The sequence below is a fragment of the Trifolium pratense genome, linkage group LG4 (assembly GCF_020283565.1).
Source record: "Trifolium pratense cultivar HEN17-A07 linkage group LG4, ARS_RC_1.1, whole genome shotgun sequence".
Lineage (NCBI taxonomy): Eukaryota > Viridiplantae > Streptophyta > Magnoliopsida > Fabales > Fabaceae > Trifolium > Trifolium pratense.
The window spans coordinates 1,583,359-1,608,948 of NC_060062.1; the positions used below are offsets into that span (position 1 = coordinate 1,583,359).

At 31.9% G+C, this 25,590-nt stretch overlaps 3 protein-coding genes across 3 annotated transcripts; 1 reads left to right on the forward strand and 2 right to left on the reverse strand.

The window, feature by feature from the left end:
- Nucleotides 1-620: 620 nt before the first annotated feature.
- LOC123920660 lies at nucleotides 621-2,094 on the forward strand. Its single transcript, XM_045972954.1, has 2 exons — nucleotides 621-852; nucleotides 896-2,094. Exons 1-2 carry the CDS (start codon nucleotides 621-623, stop codon nucleotides 2,092-2,094), a joined length of 1,431 nt encoding a protein of 476 aa, XP_045828910.1.
- A 6,914-nt stretch (nucleotides 2,095-9,008) lies between these two features.
- LOC123920661 lies at nucleotides 9,009-17,317 on the reverse strand. The gene is made up of 10 exons (XM_045972955.1): nucleotides 17,293-17,317; nucleotides 16,180-16,274; nucleotides 15,496-15,626; nucleotides 12,072-12,138; nucleotides 11,893-11,979; nucleotides 11,566-11,754; nucleotides 11,293-11,472; nucleotides 11,135-11,191; nucleotides 10,228-10,374; nucleotides 9,009-9,371 (listed from the first exon to the last, which is right to left on the reverse strand). The coding sequence occupies exons 1-10, from the start codon at nucleotides 17,315-17,317 to the stop codon at nucleotides 9,009-9,011; spliced, it is 1,341 nt and encodes a 446-aa protein (XP_045828911.1).
- Nucleotides 17,318-19,832: 2,515 nt separating this feature from the next.
- On the reverse strand, nucleotides 19,833-20,213 carry LOC123923664 (auxin-induced protein 6B-like). Its single transcript, XM_045976361.1, has one exon. The coding sequence runs from the start codon at nucleotides 20,144-20,146 to the stop codon at nucleotides 19,868-19,870; it is 279 nt and encodes a 92-aa protein (XP_045832317.1). The 5' UTR covers nucleotides 20,147-20,213; the 3' UTR covers nucleotides 19,833-19,867.
- Nucleotides 20,214-25,590: the final 5,377 nt, after the last annotated feature.

Sequence of the window (25,590 nt, forward strand, 5' to 3'; positions counted from 1 at the left end):
GAGATCCTCTCCAATGTAGTTTTTCTCTAGTAGTATCACAACCGGTCATTTTATTTTTGTGGTACTATTTGTTAAATCTAAATGATTCTAATAAGCTAATTCATATTGTTGATGAGTTGGCTTGGTGTGCAAGCAACAAAGTGAAGGTGTAACCGATTGCTTCTAAAGCAAGTCAGTTAGTTTGTTAAGTGAGTTTGTTAGAGTCAGTTAGGTTTTGTTCTACCTAGGTTGTTAGAGTTTGTTAGGAAGTTATTAGTTGGTTAGAGCCTAAGAGAATCACCAACTTTGTGGTGATCTAGTATAAAAAGAGCTTGGCTCATATTAGTGTGTGTAACTAACTAATTTTCCCCCAAGTGGATGAATAAAATCTGAGATATTTTCCCCTATAATCATCTTCTTCTTCAATTACACAAATGCTATTCATTCTTTCCATTCAAACGCCATTATTGCAGCAAGAACAGTAGATCCTGCATCTGTGCTCATTGGCGAGGCCAAGTGACAGTGCAGCACGCGCGTGTGTTCTTGCCTGCTTGCCAAGCCTGTGTGCAGGCCAAAGGAAATTGTGTCAAGCCTAAGCTGCGCCAACATCTGGCATCAAGAGCCTGGTTCGTGCTTTAACCATGGCAACCTTTAACAATGGTCAATTCCCTGCGAATCTACCAATTTTGGATGGAAAGAATTATGATAATTGGAGCAAACAGATGAAAGTTTTGTTCAATTATCAAGATGTGATGGAACAAGTGATTAGTGGTGTTGAACCACTCTCAGAAAGGTGCAACAGAGGTTCAAAGAACACAACACAAAGAATTGAAGAAGAAAGACTACAAGGCATTGTTCATAATTCATCAAAGTGTAAGTCCTGATATCTTTGAAAAGGTTGGAGATTGTGAATCAGCTAAGCAAGCTTGGGATATCTTGGCTCCAGCTTATGCTGGAGATCAGAAGGTGAAGAAAGTGAAGTTACAAACCCTAAGAAGCAAGTTTGCACAGCTACAAATGGAAGAGAAAGAAACTGTAAGTGAATTCTTCACTAAAATTGCAAAATTAGTTAATGAAATGAAAGCTTGTGGAGAAATTGTGTCTGGTACAATGAGAGTAGAAAAGATATTGAGATCTTTAACTCCTAAGTTTGACTATGTGGTAGCTGCTATAGAAGAATCTAAGGATCTTGACAGTATCAAGGTTGAGGAACTGCAAGGTTCTTTAGAAGCACATGAGCAAAGGATGAATCAGAGAAATTCTGATAAATCCAATGGTGAGATAGCATTACAAGTTCAGCAGGGTAATAAGAATAAGAAAGGAAAGGGAAAATGGCAAGGCAATAAGGGAAAAGATAGTTATCAGAATGGAAATGGAAAAGAGAATCAAGATACCAAAGGAGGTGGAAATCAGAAGAAACAGTTCAATGGTGGTAGAGGTGGTTACAATGGAGGTGGAAGAGGTGGAAGAGGAAAATTTGACAAGAAACACATTCAATGCTATAATTGCCAAAATTATGGTCATTTTGCAGATGAATGTAGATTCAGAGAGGAATCAAGTGATGTTGAAGCCAAAATGGCTAGAAATGATGATGATGATGATGAAGGCTCAGTGATGCTTCTTGTAACTACAAAAGATGAAAGTGACCTTCAAGAGAAATGGTATCTTGACACTGGATGTACAACACACATGACAGGGAGGAAAGATTGGTTCACAAGCCTAAAGGCTACTCAGAATCACAATGTTAAGTTTGCAGACAATAACAGCCTTGCAGTACAAGCTATTGGTGATGTAACCATCAAAAGAAAGGATGGCAAGTGTTCAGTGATCTCTGGTGTATTGTACATACCAGGTATGAAATGTAATCTACTCAGCATAGGCCAATTGCTAGAGAAAGATTATAGAATTGTAATGGAGAATAAGTTGCTGAAAGTGTACAACACTAAAGGTAACCTGATGTTGAAAACTGAAATGTCAAAGAATAGGACATTCAAGATTGGGCTCAATGTTCTGAATCACAAGTGCTTGATGACTGCATCAAGCAGAGAAGAATGGAGATGGCACTATAGAATGGGGCACTTGAATTTCAAGGACCTCAGCTTGCTGCAAAAATAAAAAATGGTGACAGGTTTGCCAAACCTGCAAGTGCCTGAAGAGATTTGTGAAGAGTGTGTGCAGTCAAAGCAGCACAAAGGGAGCTTCAGCAAGCATGCAGTAAGTAGAACCAATAGTGTACTTGAAGTGGTGTATTCAGATGTATGTGGTCCAATGCAAGTGAATTCAAATGGAGGTAACAGGTACTTTGTAAGTTTCATAGATGACTTTAGCAGAAAACTATGGACTTACTTGATAAGTAAGAAAAGTGATGTGTTTGAAATTTTTAAGAAATTTAAAGCTACAGTTGAGAGACAAAGTGGTAAGAGACTCAAAACCCTAAGAACAGATGGGGGTGGAGAGTATGTATCACATGAATTTGCAAAATTCTTTGACAATGAAGGCATTGTGCAAGACATAGTCCCACCATATACTCCACAGCAAAATGGGACTGCTGAAAGGAAGAATAGAACAATAATGGATATGGTGAGGTGTATGCTGAAGGGGAAGCATTTACCTAAGGAGTTGTGGGGTGAAGCAGTGTCTACTGCTACTTATACATTGAACAGATGCCCTACAAAGAGACTAAAAGTTGTTATTATATATAATAAAAAAATTCTTATATAAATATAATAACTAATAATAGAGTAACCAACAAAAAAAAACGAAGATGAAAAAAAACTAATAATAATAATAATAGTAACCAAAAAACTAATAATAATAATAATATTATTATTATTATTAGTTTTTAATAATAATAATAGTAACCAAAAAAATAATAATAATAATATTATTATTATTAGTTTTTTTTTTTCATCTTCGTTTTTTTTTGTTACTCTATTATTATATATAAAACAAAAAATTGTTATATATAAAAGTTGTTATTATATATAAAAAAAAAATTCTTATATATAAAAGTTGTTATTATATATATAAAAAAAAATTCTTATATATATATATATATAATAACTAATAATAGAGTAACCAAAAAATAAACGAAGATGAAAAAAAAACTAATAATAATAATAATAATATATAATATTATTATTATTAGTTTTTTGGTTACTATTATTATTATTTTTTTGGTTACTATTATTATTTGTTTTTTTTTCATCTTCGTTTTTTTTTGTTGGTTACTCTATTATTAGTTATTATATATATAAGAATTTTTTTATATATATAATAACAACTTTTAGTCAAAAAAAAAAAAAACTTTCTTTTAAGTAAGTTCATAAAAATATAACAACTTTTAAGTTTTTTTTCATTTTTTTAATTAAAAACCCACATTAATTAATGAGTTGGCAATTAAAAATAAATAAAAAATAAATTAATTTCCACGTGTCATGCCACGTCAAGATTCTTCCATGTCATATGCCCACTTGTTAAGCCAGGGGGGTAACGCAAAGAATCTTGACATTGCAGGGAGGTAATCTCAAAAAAATATTTTGCAGGGGGTAACGCAAAACTCGTCTATTTTGCAGGGGGGTATAACACTATTTACCCTTATCAAAATACCTCGGTCTGCTATTTGGGTTGCGGACACCCCAAAAAAAAAGACTTTATCTTTATAACGTCCGCTACTTAAGTAACGAGTGACATTTACAAAAACTTCTCATTTTTATAATGTTCGCTACTTAAGTAGTGGAAGGATTAAATAGAAAAGGAATAAACGCGCGAGAAGCTGATAGGGTGTCAGAAGAATATCTTGTTTCCTTAAACCAAATGATATATTTCTCAAGATTTTTTTTTCTACCCCTACATTTATCTCTTTACCCCAACATATTTTAAAATATTCTCATTCTACCCTTATATTAAAGTGTACTGATATATATATATATATATATATATATATATATATATATATATTACAGTAAAAGTGTGCTGGTATGTTAATTAAAATATGTTGGTATGATAAAAGTGTGCTGATAGGTTAAAACCCCATCAAAAGTGTGCTGGTATGTTAAAATTACATTTATCTAGTTAACATATTTTATCGGAACAGTTGGTAAAAAGAGTTCCGAAAAGATTTAGCAACGGTTCAACCATGACAAAAATTAGAATCTGGAAAAAAACAAGGTTACCGCTGTCTTGGCGTCGATCTCTGAATTCACAATTTTCAATTTTGTCATCCAATCGCAATTCACAATTTGGTTTTCATTCTTTTGAGATTCGTTTTTGTTTTCATTGTTTGAGGATGTTAATCAGCATCAATATTCTTGGAAGTGCTCGACCTATTCGCATCAATGGAACCAATATCACAAGTTTCGCTCTGTATTGTCCACATGTTGGATCTGATGCTACTTTCATTCTTTCTCTTCTAATTGAATTTTTTGTTTTCAATTTTCATTGTTGAAGCTGTAATCTTTTTTTCAGATTATAGTTTTTGCTAACTCTTTACGGAACTCCTTTTCCAATTATTCCAGTAAGATATCTTAAAGAGATAAATGTAATTTTAACATACCAGCACATTTTGATGTGGTTTTAACATATCAACACACTTCTTTTTTAACATATCAACACACTTTTAATATTTCTGGACACTTTTAAGAGGGTAGAATGAGAATATTTTAAAATATATTGAGGTAAAGAGATAAATATAGGAATAGAAAAAAAAAATCTATTTCTCAAGGTATACTGGGTCATCTTATGTGCAGCCCGGTTTCACTACCTTCTAACAAAATCAACCCTATTTTAATTTTCTTCACACGTGTTTGGTCATACCTCCATAAATTACTTTTGGTCATACCTTCATTACTTACATACAATGGGGTGATTGACACTTTCTCGCCATGCACCTTCGACTGTTAAAGTCACGTGTGAAAGTGCAATTTAAATGTATTTGACCTTTTGTTTGTAAAGAGTGAAATTCCTTCTTTGTCTCATTGATAGTGAACATTATCCAAAAAATCCTCCAAATAATGATGATATTTTTGCGACGTCTAAAGCACGTTATCATCTAGGCTAATCATGGGTTCAATATTTAGAATTTTTGCAAAAACAAACTTTGGTTTTAAATTGGCCGGTATAATTGGATCCCTCGAACTAATTAGTTTTTGAGTTTGATATATATCGAGTTTGTTTTTTAAAAATAATATACATATACATATAATAAAGATGATACTTTTTTTTTGTGTGAATTTTTTTTATTTCCAACTTTACCCTCTCATACATGAGTGGTTGATTCAAAGAATCAGTAACCGCATGCATAACCATTTTTTAGTGTGGATTTTTATTTGCCAATTTTGTCCTTCATCTATTCTATTCTATACATCTATATCTATTCTATACATATAATAAATAGGATATTTGACTTTGGTGTGAATTTTTCATTATCCCAATTTTACCATTTAATAATTGTTATTTTTTTATTATAAAAAAAAAAGAAGGGAAAATAACTATAATAAGCAGATTTTCTATAGATATAGATATAATAAATAGGATACATGACTTTGGTATGGATTTTTCATTATCTCAATTTTACCCTTTAGTAATTGTTATTTTTTTATTAAAAAAAAAAGGAAAAGAAGGCAAAGAACTATAATAAGCAGATTTTAAAAGAAATAACTGTAAACTCATGGTAGTTTTCTCGATTCAAAGCCCACGTTACAAAAGGCATCAGTTATGCAAAAATTAACCAACAAAAAATGAAACATGAATTTTAGTGGTTTGCCTATCCAAACAACAACAACAAAAAAGTGGGGGAGAGAAAAATTGTGTGAATCAAAGAAGTGGCCGTGAATCAGATACAATGAGATTCTTTCATAGTTTCATATGCTAGTTTTTGTGACTTTCACATCATATTACTTTCATTTGATTTATTATATTTTTTACTTCATTTAGTTTGATAATTTTGTGGTTCGACGTTGAAAAATCACTGCAAAATCACATATTCCTATTAGCATAAAAAGGAGAAAAGTTTGTATAGGAAAAAAAAACTGAGGCAATACACTACAACAATCATGGCTGACACCAACAATACATTATATTATTCCATATATTTTGTGTAACTCATTTTTATTCTCCTTTCCTATTTCTTCATATGTTTCATTTCTGTTCTTCATTTATGTAAATTCTTTCATGCATTTTGTTTTTTATTGTTCTCGCTTTTAGCCATCTTCCTTTTTTATGGGAGTAATCATAGAAAGGGTGGAGGGAAGAGATCACATTGCTAAGGGTGACTATGAATAAATTCTTTTCATAATTATTTAATCGTCGTCCTGTTAGTCGAGTCCTCAATATTTTTATAATGGAATGATGTATACATCTTTATATTTTTTCAGTTTTTCTCTTAACAAAAAAATGATCTCATCGAGAGAAGATGGAAAGTTTAAATAACCGCAATAATCGTAGCGACGCTGTTTTCATCATTATTGTCATTTTCAGTAAAAAAAAATGAGGGTCTTTTCTTTTTCTTCTTATTATTGGCCACTAAATAATTACTTTTTTATGTTTATTTTTCTCAGACTTTACAGGTTCTATATGGAGTGTTTTCAAATGAAATGATATGAATATGATACAATAGCAAGAGTTGTACAATGTTGACGGACTTAATTTGTACCTATTCATTTATAAGGGTTTTCTTTTGAAAGTATGTGGTTTTTTATTTAAATTACAAGACTAAAATTATTTTTGTTGATGATGTGTAGACATTTGAATTATATATTGGTGCATTCTGAGGGAAATTCAAAAAAGGTACACACTTCATCTGCATTCTAAATCCAATACAATAGTGTTGCCCTTAAGATAGAAATGAGGTTTTAATTCTCTCTTTTCTTACATTTTTTATTCAAAATTCTTTTATTTAATTTCATTTTGTTTAGGTGTCAATCTGTTTGCATTACTAATTCTATAATCTTTTTGTATACACAATACTTACACAAGGGTATTTGTGTAATTTTATTTACAAAAGGGTATTTGTATAATTTAGTCACTATAATTCATATACGTTAGCAAAATAGAAAATTAATTACACAAGCGGATTAAGCGTTACAATTTTTAGTTTGAATTTAGCTAATTGTTTTAGCATATGTTTTACTAAAATAGTTTTTGAACGCATTGATCTTCATTTTTGTATTGAGTTTTTTTTACGCATTTTTACTTAATAGTTTTTTACATTTGATTCAACGTCTCTATATGACTTTTTTTTTGTTTTACGGCATCTCTATGTAACTTAATTTATTTTTATTTTTTTATAAGCTTGACTTAATTTTTTTTCCATAAGTCAATTATTCATAAAAAATTTAGAATAATCTTCAACATACATAATAGAAAATATGGATCACACATACAGGCGCGGAACCCTGTCTGGCTGCTAGAAAATAATTAGGATTGTGTTAATAAACTTTTAAGTAAAAAAAATAAATTTATTAAGGTTAATAAACTTTATTATAAAATTATTTTTTTGTTATTATATAATGATAATTATTTAGTTTATTAACACAATCCTCTTTCACAAATTAGTTTAGATAAAAATCAAATTTATAATAAATTATTGTTTACAATTTATTTACGTTAATAAAACAGAAAACGTGGATCACACAAACAGGCGCGGTGGCCGCTAGTATTTAATAGTTTGAGTAATTTTTACCAAAAAAAAGTTTTTCATTTGGTTACCTTTATATGAATATTTTTACACTAAGAAATGATATTTAAAATTGTTATTATATTAGAAAAAAATGAAGTATAGGCTATGAATCACATACACAGGTGCGATATAGGAAAAAGATTCCCTGCAGTTAAATTTGGACAGTTAGTTCTTTTCTTTTTTGCAGATTGATGAAACCACAACAATAATTTTTTTTGTAAGGTATAGATTGACACTTGAATCCCTCAAACTAATAGTAAGGTATGTAATTAAGTGAAATTCTTACTTTTGCTCCTCAAACATTTAGAGGTCAATATTTTCCATTTGTGTTTTCTTTGCTTTCAATGATAACTGAATTTTAAATTTTTATTTATCATTTTGGGTTTTGAGTTTTAACCAAGTAGTGATTATTATGTTCTTTCAGTGCTTGTATCATGCTATACAAAATTTATTTGTGTGATCCTTTTAGCGGCGAAACCAGAAATTAAAATTCGGGGGCTGCTAAAAAATTTATAATACATAAATTAAATGAAAAATTATATTTCATACAAAAAATTAAGTAATAAAAAATACAAATTTGATCATAAAAGAAAAATAAATTGTATACCCTAAATAATATTTTACGTATGGCACTTGAAATTATCATTGTTTACTTTAAATTAGACCTTGCATAAGTTTTTTTAAGGAACTTACATATATTTTTTTTTGTCAGAGGAACTTGAATAAGTTGATCACTAAAAAATTATATATATATTTCACCATATTACACGTATACTTAAAAGAAAATAATTATTTTTATTTGAAAATAGTTGTGTTGCTTTTTGAAAAATGTGTTTGTTTTTCTATCTTATTAAAGATTGTTAGGCTATGATACGTACTCTTTATTTTTCTAAACTTTCTCTTGTACTTTTTTTTATATATTTATATACTGCTATTAAAAAAAAAACTCACAAGCAAAACCCATATCAAATTTCCTATTTGCTGCAATTCAAACTTTTCTGCCGATCCCTTAATACGACATCATATCTTTAAAGATGATGACGACGGACAAGTTTGAAGAGTTTGATTTTTTTTTCTTTCTAAGAAACCAAATAATAACATTAAAGAAGCCAAATAATAACATTAATCCAAGAGGGATCACAATTCAAGAAAACAAAAAGACAGCAACCATTGCTAATGTTGGATGTTTGCCAGCAATTTTATTTTGTTAAGGAAACAACATAATCGAAATCACAAAAGTAGCAAATTATATTTGTGTTTAGGTCATCAGAAAAATAAGTTATTTTCGGTAAATATTGATTATATTCTTAATTTATTATGACAAATAACCAAACATTGGTTACGACAATTACTAGTTACAACCAGGTCCTCCAAATTGAAGAGAATATCCAAATTCTTCTCCTTGATCTCCATAGTATTCAACATTATAACAGGAGGCAGCATCAGCATCAACGTATTTGTCTCCACTTGGTTGATTATAGATTCCAGAATCATCAACTTGAATTCCAATATCTCTAAAATAACTTGCATGAACGTAATCTTTATCAGGTAAGTGTCCAGATCCCATTGAAGGACTAGAAGTACCCATAGGAGATAATGTTGACCCACCCCATCCCACTCCGGAAGGTTCGACCATGTTGGGGAATAAAGCTGCCGGAAAATATCCAATAGTCTTATCTGCCACTGTTAACCACCAATTGTGGGTTGTTCGATCCTGCATGCATATCCATAACATTTTGTGAATATATAGTTTTCATGTAAATTTTAATATGGACCATTTCATCAAGTGGTTCATGATGGACCAATATTTTAAAAATATCTAAAATATTATCGATAATATACGTTCATGTTTGAAAGTATAATTTAATAATTATTCTGATTTTTATGATTTAAATAATGACTTAATTGACATCGGTTTTGATTAAAACAACATATAATAAAGATGTGACTCGTACTGAATTGACGTTAATAATATATTTTTTAACCGTAAAAAATGAGAAGGATCGTAATTTTTATTTTTAAAAAATATTATCGACAGTCGTTAGAATTTCTAATGATTTTAAGCATTGATGCACCATAGCATTAGCCATAGTTTTCAATCTTAATATGTTACAGTTACAAACAAGATTTTTCATTATTATGTACTTTGAAACATATGGTTAAGCAGTTGACTGAATTTAAATCTTATGTAAGATGTGTATAATACAATACTAGAATGAGCTCGCGCCAAGCACGGCACGGGTATACGCATTTTTCGAATAATTTAAGTATTTGTTGGCTTAAATGCAGTTTTAATTCTCTAATTTTATAAAATGTGCAATATTGGTACTATATTTTTTGGCATAATTTTGTCCATCTATTTTAAAAATTTAGACATTTGATCCTCTCTGTATTTAACCTTAAATTTTGATGACCTAACTCATTTTTTAAATGACATAACACATGATATATACCTTATAGCATGTTTTTGAGTTTGTATCACTCTATAACATATTATATCATGATTTTTTTTTCTTTCACATTTAATAATTGAAACATTTTAAATTTATAAATTTAGGTAAAGAGATTACCTTATTAAGAGAAATTGACATTTCAATCATCTCTCCGCCATAGGTAGATGTTTTGCGTATACGTGAACCAAGGTAATATGACCTATCTATTTGAACGAAACCCTTGCACAACATATTGTAGCATCCAGTACTTTTGAAATTATCTGACTGTAATTTTTCAACATATCATGCTATATTTAAAAGAAATGTTAAGATTTCCATAGTTTGGAGAAAATGGAGAAAACTTTAGAAAGTCTTCAAGATAATAAAAATCATAAGGATTCAAATTTGATAAAAGATAGTGAAAATAGTACAATTGTGGCTCTTATATAGAGCAATTTAGGAGTTAATTAACTAACCACCTAATAACTAACTCTAACAAACTAATATAAACTCTAACTAACTAATGGAAGATACTAGCTAATCACCATTATTCTTAACAAGAAACAAAACTGTTATTTTCAATTAATTTTAAATATAAATTAAGATTCAAAGAAATATTACAAACATTGATAAAAAAAAAAATAGTTACTTTAGAGTATCTTCAATAAGAATATCAAAGAGAGTATCATAGATTAATGATTTGTACCTTAATTTTTTTTATCATAGAGTTTAATGACGTGACATAGAGAATATCAAAATTGATGATACGGTACCCTATTTAAGGCATCGTATCATCAATTTAATATCATAACAAGAAGTCACTTGTTAATAATGTATGATACCCAAAATGATATCATCGTTAGAGCAAAATATGTATGAGTTGCATAAGTATTACATGATATTGTAGAAACTACATATTAATAATGTATGATATCCAAAATGATATCACTATTAAAAATACTCCAAGTAAGAACATCTTTTAAAAACATACGACGTATTTTCTATATAGTGTAAATGAATATTAAAAATATAAACCTTTACTTACAGTCCATGCCGAGTAAAAATAAGTTGAATGATCATCATTGTATAATTTTGGAGATACCTAGCGTCGTTTAATGTATAAAGTTAATTATATCTATACGCGTATGTTTTAAGATTAAAAAACAAAAATGTTTGCATAATAATAGAATAATGAAAACTCACATGCCATCCAACCATGATTTTATTAGTACCATTTATGATTAATTTTTGAAATGCATCTTGAACGAATAAATGACCTGAACTTGATTGATCCTTATCAACTTTTGGATTATAAATACTAGTAGTTCCCTTAATTCCATGGATAATATCATCCGGAGGAGGTTCATGGTACGTATAAGCTTCCTACAAATTCAATATATTTGTATATTAATAAAATGAATTATATGTTATTTATACAAATAAATTAAGAAATTGGAAATTCAAAAGAAAACTTACATGCATAATGGATTGAATTAGGTTATGATCATTGAATACAGATTTTCCTCGAATAAGATCAACTTTGGTTATCCTTCGAATAGGAACGGTTCCTTTTGGACACCTAATATTCTCAAGCCAATATATGAGTTTGTTTGGCGAACTCTTCACACTTGTTTCATTCATATTTCTTTCAAAACTTGGTTTTCTCTAACATAAAATAAGAAGAAAAACATTCATTGAATTTGAAAGAGACCATAAATAACAAATGAATTTACAAGATTTTGACCAAAAATAAAGAAATAAAAGAATTTGATTTTAGAAATTTAACTATATTAAAGATTTTACCTGTAATGTATGATTTTTAAGTAATGGATGATCAAAAGCTGGTTGTTTGTTAATATCAACACAATCGACTAGATACCCGGACTCAGTCTATAATATCACCAAAATAAATTTTTAAAAAAATTATCAAAAAAGGGGATTAAATCAATTAAACCAGAAATAAATTAACGAGATGTGTATACACGAATGCTCTTGACACGAGGCTTGCTAATTTGTATCTCCAAATCATCAAATGTGTGGCCGTTAATACTAGTCACCAAACACAAAACAAAGAACAAAGTATTTGTTATTTTCACCATTCTCTTGTTAATTGTAATGGCTTGATGATACGGTACCCTATTTATGGATCGATGCTTCAGGGCAAATGAAATAATAAAAGTATATATATATATATTGTCTATTTATTGCCTATTTAACACCAATATATTATACTACTACATTTAAGTTTTTTGTGTGCAACCTAGTGAAAAAAAAAAATCGTGTGCAATCCTATAATTTCTCCGTCAAAATATAAATAAAAATTGGTCAACAAAAAGTGAATGTATTTAAGTCAAATCTTTAACCAAATACATCAAGTTTTTTTGACTTATTTTTACTTATATTTTGGGAGGGATGAATTACGTTACCATTAAAACCATGGTCAAACTCTATTAAAAAAAAAAAATCATAGTCAAACAATAATTATCCATTAAAAATGTAACCAAAAAAAAAACTATCCATTAAATGAATATATTATCATTGAATTCAATGGATAAACATATTAATTGTTTTTGGTCAATTGTCAAATCAAACTTATTAATTTGGTCCCAAGAAAAACGGTCATCTTCAACCTATGGGTCATCTAATATGTGAGTGGGCTTTGCACACACATGAACAGTGTCATCTTCAACCTCTGGCGGGTCGACCCATGACCAGAACCGGGTCAAAACGCGGGTCAAGCTCCAACACATGAAAATTCCGTTTTTCAGCACCGTTTCGCATGATTTTTTGTGGGTTTCGATCGAAATGCAATTTTTAACGATCTTAACACAAATTAACCAAGTCTTAAACATAAAAAAGTGAGATTTACACACAAATTCGCAAATCTTTAAAACCCATAAAAGAAAAGGTATTTTTTAGATTTCTCCCTCTAGAATTGTCGAAAAAACACGAAATTTGTACCTTTAGATTCGTAAAATCATGCTCTACAAAATCCCTATTATTATTCCTTTCAGTTTATGACATATCAAGATTCGAAAATTTGAGAAACAAGAAAAACGAAAATTACCCATGAGTTAAGAAAAAAAGAAGAATTGTTTAGTTTAGTTGAAAAAAAATGAAGAAGTTGATTACTGCAAAACATGAAGAAGAAGGAGGAATGAAAATTTAGTGTTAAAATTTAGTGGGTATTTTTTGCAATTAAAGTATTTTGAGTTACTAGAATTGTAAATTAAATATTGTTTATAACATAAATGATGAAAAATGAATGGATGGTTATGATGCTGCCAACACAGATGGGCTACTCTACCCATTTTGTAAGAATGGGTAGATAAGAATTTGCCTAAAAATTAATTGTTTTCCGTCAATAATAAAATAAAGTTGGAATCCCCACCATTTTCCTTTTTAAAAGTAATCACTTAGATGATATAGATCATGCTTTAGTATATGGAAAATGTTAACCAGTGCTCCTGGGACACTGGTTAAAGAGCTAAATAAGGTATGAATGTATTGGAAATTGTGTAATATACTATTTATAAGTATAAAAAAATGCTATTTTCAATGCAAAAATTATTCCTTTTGGTATCCTTAACTAGTGTCCGGGGCACCGGTTAGAATGACCATTAGTATATTGCCTATTTATGATATCTGTTGTGTGAATGGAACATATTACAGACAAGTGTCATAAGTTACACGGCCATCCTCTTGTGTTCATCTAGAGTGCAAAACAATGATGCTTTGTCTATGCAGCCCTCTGTCATAGCATTCTATCACTCTTGTCTCGTCAAAGATTTCTGCAGTTGAAACATATATATTGTTTCCTTGAAGCTAGCATGTGGTGTTGTCTTAAAGATTGTACCCTACCCTTTCAAGGGCAACCTCATATATTTTTTATGCATTAACTATCATTTCATAATTGTGTAAACATGCTTTAGACATGTTTTCTTCATTATGATAGTGTTGATGTCGATCTTGTATTGACCTAACGAACACTATGGTAATGGATTATAGACATTAGCCTTTATTCAAGGGGATACATTATCTACCATGAAATTAATCTGACATTGACACTTGCGCAAGTCCTCCAAAACAACACCATGTGATCTTTCACATGCACTTGTTTCCCATAGCTTCCGTGACTAACATCCATCACATGGTCCTCGTTCAACTTGTTACATATCCTTTCATCTATATATATTCGTGGCTGCAGGCATTCAGGATCAACACAAATCGTTCACATCCAAAAACATTTGAAGTTCAAAAACTTGAGTCTTCTATACAAGTCTTTGTTGTTTTTATCAATCTCTTCTTTTCAACACGTACAACAATGGGTTTTCGTTTACCTAGTATCATCAGATCAAAGGCATCATCCACAAAAGGTGTCCCAAAGGGATATCTAGCTGTGTATGTAGGAGAGAAAATGAAGAGGTTTGTGATTCCCATATAATACTTGAATCAAATCTCATTCCAAGACTTACTGAGCCAAACTGAAGAACAATTCGGATTTGACCATCCAATGGGTGGTATAACTATTCCTTGCCGAGAAGACGTTTTCTTAGAAATCACTTCTAGCTTGTATTGAATTACGTACCTTCTAACTCTATCACAAGACTGACATAGATATATATGACCAATTTTGTAGTAGTTTAGTTTCTCACCTTCAAAAGATTTTCTCTTTTGTTGTTTTTATACTTGGTTGTAAAAAAGTTCATCTCAATGAGAAATTGATTATAATTATTATTGTTTTTCTCTATATTTTTACTTAAATGTCAATCTAAAAATTGAAGCCTCGATTTGCTAAATGTTCAGTAAGCATCGATTCCCCCTGCTACAAAAATATGGAAAGTTAAACACTCTGCAGAGAAGAACATACATAGTTATTGGATATGAACTTAGATAACAAATTTTTTGGATATGAACATTATTATTCTTTTAGCCAAGGAAAAAGAAAATTATATTATAAATGACCGAACACAAGTAGAGCTTTATAAGATCAGGTACAGCTTGCCCTTATTAATGTCTTAGCATCAGAACCAGATAACAAAGTTTTGGTTCGACACTTCTGTCAAAACCAAGCCTTATAATGTGGGATGATCAAAGCTTTGCCAGATAACAGTTTTGATGTGGTTTAGCAGCAGAACAAGGTTTGCCATGTCCTGAATGCCCTTTTGGCTTATGCGGTATTCTTTCCACTATTAGATATGATACAGTTTTCTCTTCCTCTTATGATTCTTGTACTTCAGTCTTTTCTCCTTAAGTGCCCACTCTTCCTTCAAAACCTTCCACTTGTGCTCAAAAGTGTCACTAAGTCTTGCTACAACTTTGAAAACATCATCTCTTCGAGGGTAACACAATCCATAAGAGAATACAAACCTCATATCATCAGCAAATTCATCGGGTGTTTAATACGATTTCAATTTGCCCTCAATATCTTTCAAACCAATTGCCTTCTTCAGTTTTGACTTGTTCTCTAAACCCTTCAAAAACTTGATATCAAGAGGTGCTTTCAAAGCCCAACCATCTCTTCCTTCCATCATCCTCTTCACAATCACCCAACAAAAATAATATTGTAATGTTCCATTGCATCTTTTGGTAAATCTCTTTTACTTTCCCATGTTTCTCCATATTAGATATTAGGTACATGGATATTTTCCTTGCAAATGTACTATGTTTGAAGTAACTGAACATTCTAATTTTTAAACATTGTAAATGGATGTAGACAATGCTTTGCTTAATCTTTTTCAAAAACAATATTGCTTTGCATAATGGAAAAAAAACAATCATGTTTTGACCATTATAATCACACCGACATATTTAAGCCTTCCATCACCTCATTCACATCACATATTTGTATGTTCCTCAAATCTAATCTCACATTTCTATGCAACATGCATTATGCGAGGGGAAAATAACTGACAACTAATCAATGGAACTTTTAGTCTTATCCTGCAGGGACCAGTTGGACAGCTTCTCAGCTTGATCAGGAAAGAAGGTAATGAATAAATATGCACCTGAAAATTACATTAAACACAAATTCAATACAAGAATCATGAAATTGTTACAAAAGATACCGAAAAACTTATAAATAAGAACGGTTCCTAAAACAGCCGAAATTTTTCCTTGATTTTGCACCAAACCAGCTTTGCCAGCATTCTGCAACTCTGTGGAGCCAACAGATTCAAATGTTCCTACAAAATGGATACAATTTAATGCTTATCATAACAGAAAAGATGAAATTAAAAAGTAAAATAAAATTAAGTCAATGATTAATTAAACCTGGTTTCACAGTTTGAAGTCGAGATATAATGCATGCTACATTTTGGAAACCAGCTTCCTTAACTTATTTGCTGCTGCAGCAGTCCTTCACAAAGAAGGAAAAATTAAGGTAATCCAAATTCATAGGAATTTTATGCTTCTTGTGAAAATTCAACGTATTTTCTAATGTGAACTCTATAATGCTTACAGATTTATACAGAACATTTCTATGTTGCTGAAATTCCATTTTGACTCTTGTGGAAGCTCACATTAACCTCTCATGTTCATCTATTGCACTGCACAATAATGAGACTTTATCTATCTTGCAGCCCTCCATCGTATCATTCAATCACTCTCTTCAGTAATGAATGGATTATAACGATTGTCCAAGATATTGAGCATCACAATAGTTATCTTCATTCATTGCCTACATTCTCTTTAGACTCTTGGTCCTTGCTTCGTGACTAGAGCACATGATCAAATATATGGGTAAACTCTCTTTTATTTTCACATGTTTTTAAATACTAGATATTAGGTAGCACAAAACCATTATCTTTTGTTCTTTTCGGATTATCTGTTTTGTAATCTCAAGGCAAATACTAGATATCTGTTGTGTGAATGGCACGCACTTAATTTCATAGATCGGAACATATTACAGACAAGTGTCATAAGTTACACGGCCATCCTCTTGTGTTCATCTAGAGTGCAAAATAATTATACTTTGTCAATGCAGCCCTCTGTCGTAGCATTCTATCACACTCTTGTCTCATCAAAGATTTCGGAAGTTGAAAACATATTGTATCCTTGAAGCTACACTTTGGAGTGATGGAGCCAATTGGATGGTTTTATTTTTCAGTTCTTTTCAATCTGTGCATAAAACTCAATTCTTTTCAATCTTACCAAATAAACTTATGCTACATACTTTTCATCGGCACTGAAAAACAATTTTACCTTTGCAGTGACTGTTAATATCCATTTCTACCATTAAACTTCAGACGATATTCATGTTAAAATTGCTGAGAGATTAATGAATTGATAAAGTGTGCTCACTGTCATTAAACAAGAACAAAATATGAAACTGTTTTGTTTCTTTGTATTCAGATTAATATTTTTCTCTATTTCCCATGAAAGGGGATAGTCTTTACAAGTTAAAAAGATTCCAATTGTAAAAATGTATTCTAATCTGTCAGTATGTTACAGTATCAGATTCATAGCTCATTCAAGTGTGAAGTTATGTGTTGAAACACATCTTCGGTGCAAGGAATAGTGAGGCCACCCATGGGATGGTCATATCCAAATTCTTCTTCAGCTTGACTCAATAAGTCTTGAAATGACGGTTGGTTCAAGTATGATATTGGGATGTAACTTTAGAAGGATGTAACTAGCATTTCTCCGCTTCTGCAAATTTTGATGTTGTTTGGTTGGCAGTTAGTGATGCCCGTCGAATAGCATTTAAACGGAAAACCCATTTTGTGTGATTGTTTGAAGGAGAAGAAAATACTCAACAGCGCAAAGATATCAAAAACTTTAGAAGGATGTAACTAACGTAGTAATGCTTTGAGGATGCCAATGACTTTTGGTGTGTTTGAAGGCAATTTGTAAGTATATTTATAGTTGATAATTTTTAGGTTCTCTGGAATTCGAATTTGAATTCCAATTCCAAGCTAAATTATTGTTTGAGAGAATAGCATGTGGTGTTGTCTTAAGATTGTACCCCACCCTTTCAAGGGCATCCTCATATTTGTTTATGCATTAACTAGCATTTCATAATTGTGTAAACATGCTTTAGACATGTTTTCTTCATTATGATAGTGTTGATGTCGATCTTATATCGACCTAGCGAACTGTACAGTAATGGATTATAGACATTAGCCTTTATTCAAGGGGATACATTATCTACCATGAAATTAATCTGACATTGACACTTGAGCAAGTCCTCCAAAACAACACCATGTGATCTTTCACATGCACTTGTTTCCCATAGCTTCCGTGACTAACATCCATCACATGGTCCTCGTTCAACTTGTTACATATCCTTTCATCTATATATATTCGTGGCTGCAGGCATTCAGGATCAACACAAATCGTTCACATCCAAAAACATTTGAAGTTCAAAAACTTGAGTCTTCTATACAAGTCTTTGTTGTTTTTATCAATCTCTTCTTTTCAACACGTACAACAATGGGTTTTCGTTTACCTAGTATCATCAGATCAAAGGCATCATCCTCAAAAGGTGTCCCAAAGGGATATCTAGCTGTGTATGTAGGAGAGAAAATGAAGAGGTTTGTGATTCCCGTATCATACTTGAACCAAATCTCATTCCAAGGACTTACTGAGCCAAACTGAAGAACAATTCGGATTTGACCATCCAATGGGTGGTATAACTATTCCTTGCCGAGAAGATGTTTTCTTAGAAATCACTTCTAGTTTGAACTGAATTACTTTCCAACTCTTTGACGATATCACAAGACTGACATAGATATATATGACCAATTTTGTAGTAGTTTAGTTTCTCACCTTCAAAAGATTTTTACTTTTGTTATTATTATACTTAGTTGTAAAGAAGTTCATCTCAATGAAAAATTGATTATAATCATTACTGTTTTTCTCTATATTTCCACTTAAATATCAATCTAAAAATTGAAGCATTTATTTGCTAAATGTTCATTTTAGAAAATAGATGAAGTATTGATCCCCCCTGCTGCAAAAAAAATTGAATGTTAAAAGTAACATTCATGATTTAATAATCATAAATGAAGTATGTATTGCGGGAAAAAAAACTGCAGAGAAGAACTTAGATAACAAAAATTATGATTTATTAGATCATGATATATATTATGGTTGATAAAAACTTTCATAAGTTATAATGTGTTAACCAATAAACCATGTGAGAGAGCTTCTGAATAAAAATTGAAGTGTAGGAGCTGATTTCTACTTAGGATAGTCATGTTCAACGTTTTCTTTTTTGAGTGTAAAATTTAATTTCGGTGTAAAGGCAATTTCTGAAAACATACGCCGTGCCTTATTAGTTTTGCTAAATCATCATTCTTTGACTGAATATCATTTCTACTGTTAAGTTTATAAGGACACTCATGTATTTTTTTCCTCATCAGCAAGCAGTTTTCTGTTTCTGCATTATGTTCAAATTACAGATGCCAAAGCATTTAGGACCAAAACAATTCATACACATCCCAAAGCATTTGAAATTCAGAAACTTAAGTTAAGTCTTCTATATATACAAGTCTTTTCATGTTCATACCAATTTCTTCTTTTTCAACACATACAAAAATGAGTTTTCGTTTACCTAGTATCATTTACGAGCGTACTTCAAATTGTAGAGAGTACTGAATATATCATTTATTTCTATGATTACACAAGATAAAATATGAATTATGTTGTAATGAAATAACTATTTTTTTCTGTTTCCAATGAAAAGGGATAATCTTTACAAGCTATAAAAAGATTCCTGTTATACAAAAAAATGTCTCTACTAATTAATCTATGTTAGTATTCTATCATGTCAGTTTCATAGCCCTTTGAAGTGAGAAGTTATGTGTTGAAAGACATCTTCAGGACAAGGAATGGTGAGGCCACCCATGGGATGATCATATCCAAACTCGTCCTCAGCTTGACTCAACAACTCTTGAAACAATGGTTGGTTCAAGTATGATATTGGGATCAGAAACCGCTTCTGTTTCTCTCCAACATACACTGCAACATAGCCCTTTCTCGCTTCTGCAGATTTTGATGTTGTTTGGTTGGCAGTTAATGATGCCTGTCGAATAACATTTAAACGGAAACCCATCTTTGGTGATTGTTTAAAGGCGAAGAAAAGACACAGCAGAACAAAGTTTTCAAAAACTTTACGATGTATCTAACACTTGAGGGATGCCAATGACTTGTGGTGTGTTTGAAGGAAATTTGTAATAAGTATATTTATAGTTACTTTTAGGTTTTCTAGAATTCGAATTCGAAGCTAAATTATTGTTTGGAAGAGTCAAAGGGTATGATAACATAGCATGTGGTTATGTCTTTAGTTTGTACCCCACCTTTTCAAGTGCAACCTCATATTTGTTCATGCATTAACTAGTGCTTCATTATTGTGTAAACATGGTTTAGACATGTTTTCTTGATTATGATGATAGTGTTGATGTCCAGCTTGTAAATTATTCAATGCAATGGATAAGTATAGTTCATCATAGATCATTCTACATGTTTGTGGTTATCCTTTCAAGTATGTGGGACTTGCATTATCTATATACTACAAACTAAACATGAGAGAGGATTGTGTTAAGCGGTCAATAGCGAAAGTAAAATAATCATTATGACATCGATCGAAGACTAGGGCTCGACAGTTAGAAACCGACCTTGAGATTTATTTTATTTTATAAGATCAGATACAGCTTGCCCTTATTAATGTCTTAGCATCAGAACCTGTCAATTATGGTGCTTAGGACTGCTGATGTGGAAACTACTAGGTGGTGGTTATTTTAGTAAGTAACTGCTATGGCAGTTATCATAAGTTATTAGAAGTGGAAACTAAACTACTAGGTGGTGCTTACAACAGCTGATAAGTGAATATTTTTGGAAAGATACACAAATTATGTTTTAGAAAGAAAAACATATCTACATCAAAACTGATAATTGAATATTTGAATGAATTAATGTGGCATTCATTTCCTCATTATCCACATCAAAACCGATTATTAAATATCTTTTATATCAATGTGGTTACTTTTTCTCAATTAAATATATTCAAAGGGATAATGTTATTGTTAAACATAATTTTGGTAAAACATACTATATAACTGTTGACTAAAAAAACAAGGAAAGTATACTATATAAATAGAGAGAAATACATTAGAACAATATAATTTTAATTTTATTAAGAATTTGCAAAGTTATAATGGAAATTTCATTGAAGATGATCTCTAAGTTATTGATATTGGTTCTAGCAATTGGGAGCTATTTGGTTGGAATCGCAGAAAGTGCTCGCCATGGTGCTGTTACAAATTTTCAAAACTATCAACAATCTCCTAATCCTGCTCAATATACATTACAATCACCACATTGGTGTTGCAACAAAGTTTGGTGGCTATGTTGTAATCCTCATTGTGTTTATATTAATAATTGTAACCCCCCTGTAGTATCAAAGGCTGATTGATTGTTTTTCTCTTTGTTCATTATTCATCATAAGCTAGCCTTATAATATATTACAAAACTATATATATATGAATAACAATAAATAAAGTTGATGAGAAAACAACAAAAATCTTATCTATTATGCTATTTTATCATTATAGTTTTATCTTCTCCCCTTAATCTTTAAGTTGCTACCAAACTTGAACAACATTTAGACCTATGAATCACGGACACAGACACGGATATCAGACACTGATACGTCGACACCGATAATAATTTGAAAAATGACATAATTCATTGTAACTTTGTCGGTATCAGACACCAGACACGTCTAATCTGAGGACTGTTCGTGGTTCATAGATTTAGACAAATTCAAATTTATTTTGATGATCGTTGGCATGAAAACAAGTAGTTAGTTGATACCAATATAACATTGAAAGCTGCTATAGATTCTAAGCCTCACAGTACCAGAACAAGACCAGTGTGACATCCCCTTCCAATTTCAAAGGTTTTGGTCATTATATCAGCAACCTGTTATTTGGTATTACAATGCACCAACTCAATCACATCTTCTTTGACCAAATCTCTTAGAAAGTGAAATCTTATATCAATATGTTTGCCTCCCCCATGTAAAACAGGATTTTTAGACAACTTAATTGTAGAGCTGTTGTCACAAAAAAATTACTGTTTTTCCTTCTTGAGATTGGCCAATCCTGTCAAGAATTCTCCTCAACCAAATGGCTAGGCATGCACATGAACACTGACCCATAAGCGATGAATTCAGCTTCTGTTGTAGAGAGAGTTACAACAGGCTGCTTCTTTGAAGACCATGAAACACCTCCATTTCCAAACATAAACACTGACCCAGAAGTGCTTTTTCTATCGTCCACATCCCTTGCATAATCACTGTCTGTGTACCCGATCAACTCATCCTTGCTCTAACTTCCATAGAAAATTCCAAGATCACATGTGCCTCTTAAGTATCTTAAGATCCTTTTTACAGCTTCAAGATGCAGAAGTGTGGGTTGTTCCATGTACCTACTAATCAAGCAAACTGAACACATAAGGTCGGACCTCGTGGCAGTTAGATACATCAATCTACCAACCATTTGCTTATAGTTGGTGTTGTCAACTTTCTCTCCACTTCCCTCTTTTGTAAGCTTGCATCCCGGTACAATAGGATTCTTTACCGAGTTTACCTCGGTCACATCAAACTTGTTCAGAACATATTGAGCATACTTGCTTTGGGAAATGAAAATTCCATTCCACTAGGATTTTGTACAGCTTATACACCCTGTCCTCCTCTCCCTTCTTTATATATCCAGGTGGTTGCACAATGTAAAGAGCTTCAGTAATTTCTCCATGCAGAAACACACTTTTGAGTTTTGACATCAAGTTGATACAAGCACCGACCCTTTAGAGCAGCCATAGCAATCATAATTCTTATTGTGTATCATCTAGCTACCGGAGCAAACACTTCACTAAAATCAATTCCATGTTGTTGTGAGTAGCCTTTAGCCGCGAGTCTTGCCTTGTATTTTTCAACTTCTACTTTCTCAATTAGCTTAGTCTTGTAATATCCATTTGACACCAAAAACTGTTGCCCCCTTCTGGAAGAGTAGTTAGCTTCCATGTGCCATTCCTTTCCATAGCATCCAACTCAACATTCATAGCTTTTCTCCATTTACTATGCTTCACTGCTTCATAGAAGGTTTCTGGATCATTACACTGTGTGGTGACGGCAAAGCTGTGCAACTCTTCAACTTATGCTATTCTTACATAATCCTTGAGCCCAAGATGGTGGAGCCCTTGATCTTTCTTCTAAATGATCACCTGTTATTTCATTTTGTTGAGAACTCTCTCTGTGTTCAGAATCTTCGGAATCTGTCTCCAAAGTCACTTTCCCTTGAACTCTCTTCATTTCCAGCTCCTTGAATTTCTAGTTTTGCATGTTCTTCTTGTTCCTCTTTATGCCATTTTGACTACAATAATCTTCAAACTCATTAGAAGTAAATTCGCCCCCTCTATCAGTTCTTAATTAAGGTGTTGATTACCTCATTACTTTCTTTTCAACCAACACTTTAAATTTCTTAAAAGTCTCAAACGCTGCATATTTTTCTAATAGAAAATATACCCAAGTTTTCCTAGAAAAATCATCTATGAAAGTATTAAAGTACGTCCTCTTGTTGTTCGATTCTGGTTTGATAGGCTTGCATATGTCAGCATGGATGAGCTGCAATTTCCTAGTTGCATTCCACTGGCTTTTCTTAGGAAATGGTTCATCACACACCTTAGAAGACTCACTTAGAATTTTCAATCCCTTGGGGCTCAGGTGCCCATATCTTTTGTGCCATACATGAGTGACATCTTCATTAGTGACTTTGAAGCAAGCAGGAGCAATTACAACAGCTCTTGTCACAAACATTCTATTTGAAGACATGTCAGATTTGATCATCAAACCCTTTTCAGGATGGTACACTTTGTATTCATTCTTGTTGATCATGATAGTTAGATTCTTCTCCTGTAGTTGTCCTAGACTGAGTAAGTTGCTTCTCCGGTTAGGCAAATAAACCACAGAAGTAATAACCTGTACATAAAGATCTTCTAAAATTCGATTCTGACTCTGTCGCCATGGGAAAAAACACACGATTAACGTATTTTTCCTTCACGATCTTAATGAGAAAATTGCGATTTTCGACTCAGGCCTCAAGGATAAGGCTCTGATGCCATATGTTAGGAATGTAACCTATTGCAAAAGCTAACCAACCGATCCAGCACAATAAGCACTAAGAAATCTAACACCAAACTACTAACTATTGTCCCTCCCATAACTACAATCAAGTAGCCCAACCATATAAGTTATTCACCAGTTAATCTATGCTTATCACTATAAACACCTGCATAGTCATTGCTATAAACACACCACCCAAAGCTGATAGCTAGACCCATGGCTGAATAGCAAACACTCTAATAATGAAACAAAAGAGCTGCGTGAAGCAATGTATTAGTAAGTTCGGACGCCATGGGATCTCGGTCCAAGTCACAAAAGAGCTACGGAAGTTCGAAGAATATGAACAGGAATTTTTCTTCTAATTCTAACCGAAGCCAAAAAACAGACTAGGAATATTGAGATACTACCAAGATGACAACAACAACTACACTAATAATCACCAAGTATCAAAATCACACAACTGCAACTCGAAATTCGAGCTACATTACCCGACACTTCTTAACAGAACCCATATTCCGCAAGCCATTACTGAGACTGAGACCTCCTCAATACTAGAATTCTGGATTTCACAAACACTACTGACAAAACAGTCAGTCTCGGCAGTTGAAGCTCCATTCCTTACCTAACGGTAAAAAACACTATAATGATAATAATATAATGTTGTCTTTGTTAAATATGCTTGGATCTCATCCCAAAAGCTAGCTCAAAGGATGAGGTTGCCCTCACATATTTATACACTTCACATCCCGGGAACCTAAGCAATGTGAGACTTCAAACAATCTCAAACAACACAACAACACATTCAACACCCACCCTCACGCCTAGCGTGGTCCTGGGTCAAATGCCCACATTGCAGTCCTTAACCCGGCTCTGATACCATGTTAAATATGTTTGGATCTCAACCCCAAAAGCTAGCTCAAAGGGTGAGGTTGCCCTCACATATTTATACACTTCACATCCCGGGAACCTAAGCAATGTGAGACTTCAAACAATCTCAAACAACACAGCAAGACATGTGGCTCAAAGAAATGTCTCCTCACCACAATTATTTTTAAATAAATACATCACTGTATCACTTAAATAAATTGTTTAAGCCACTTCTTAAACCCATAGTTCTAAATTAGCACTGTTTTTGGTTGGAAAACACATAGCATGTCTTTTCTCAATAAAAGTATCAATCAAATGGGAGCTGTGCTATTAATTGCACAAGTAACTATATGACATTTGATTACAATTACAGGAGACGTGATGAAATCTATAGTGGTCTTGCTAATCTATAATGTGCATATGTAGCACTTCTCAAGGTTTGTTTTCAACCAATCAAACTATTGAAGTTGTCGATGAACTTATAAATGACAAAGTCACTTGCGTTGTCA

Excerpts from the sequence above, each read along its gene's own strand:
- LOC123920660 (XM_045972954.1), top strand. The coding sequence starts at position 621 with ATGGCAACCTTTAACAATGGTCAATTCCCTGCGAATCTACCAATTTTG. Across the intron at positions 853-895 it reads TGTTCATAATTCATCAAAGT|CTAAGCAAGCTTGGGATATC; the intron begins GTAAGTCCTGAT and ends ATTGTGAATCAG.
- LOC123920661 (XM_045972955.1), bottom strand. The coding sequence starts at position 17,317 with ATGGATATTAACAGTCACTGCAAAG. Across the intron at positions 16,275-17,292 it reads TATTAACAGTCACTGCAAAG|GAACATTTGAATCTGTTGGC; the intron begins GTAAAATTGTTT and ends TCCATTTTGTAG. Across the intron at positions 12,139-15,495 it reads ATTGAGGGCAAATTGAAATC|TATTAACGGCCACACATTTG; the intron begins GTATTAAACACC and ends TTTGGTGACTAG.
- LOC123923664 (XM_045976361.1), bottom strand. The coding sequence starts at position 20,146 with ATGGGTTTCCGTTTAAATGTTATTCGACAGGCATCATTAACTGCCAAC.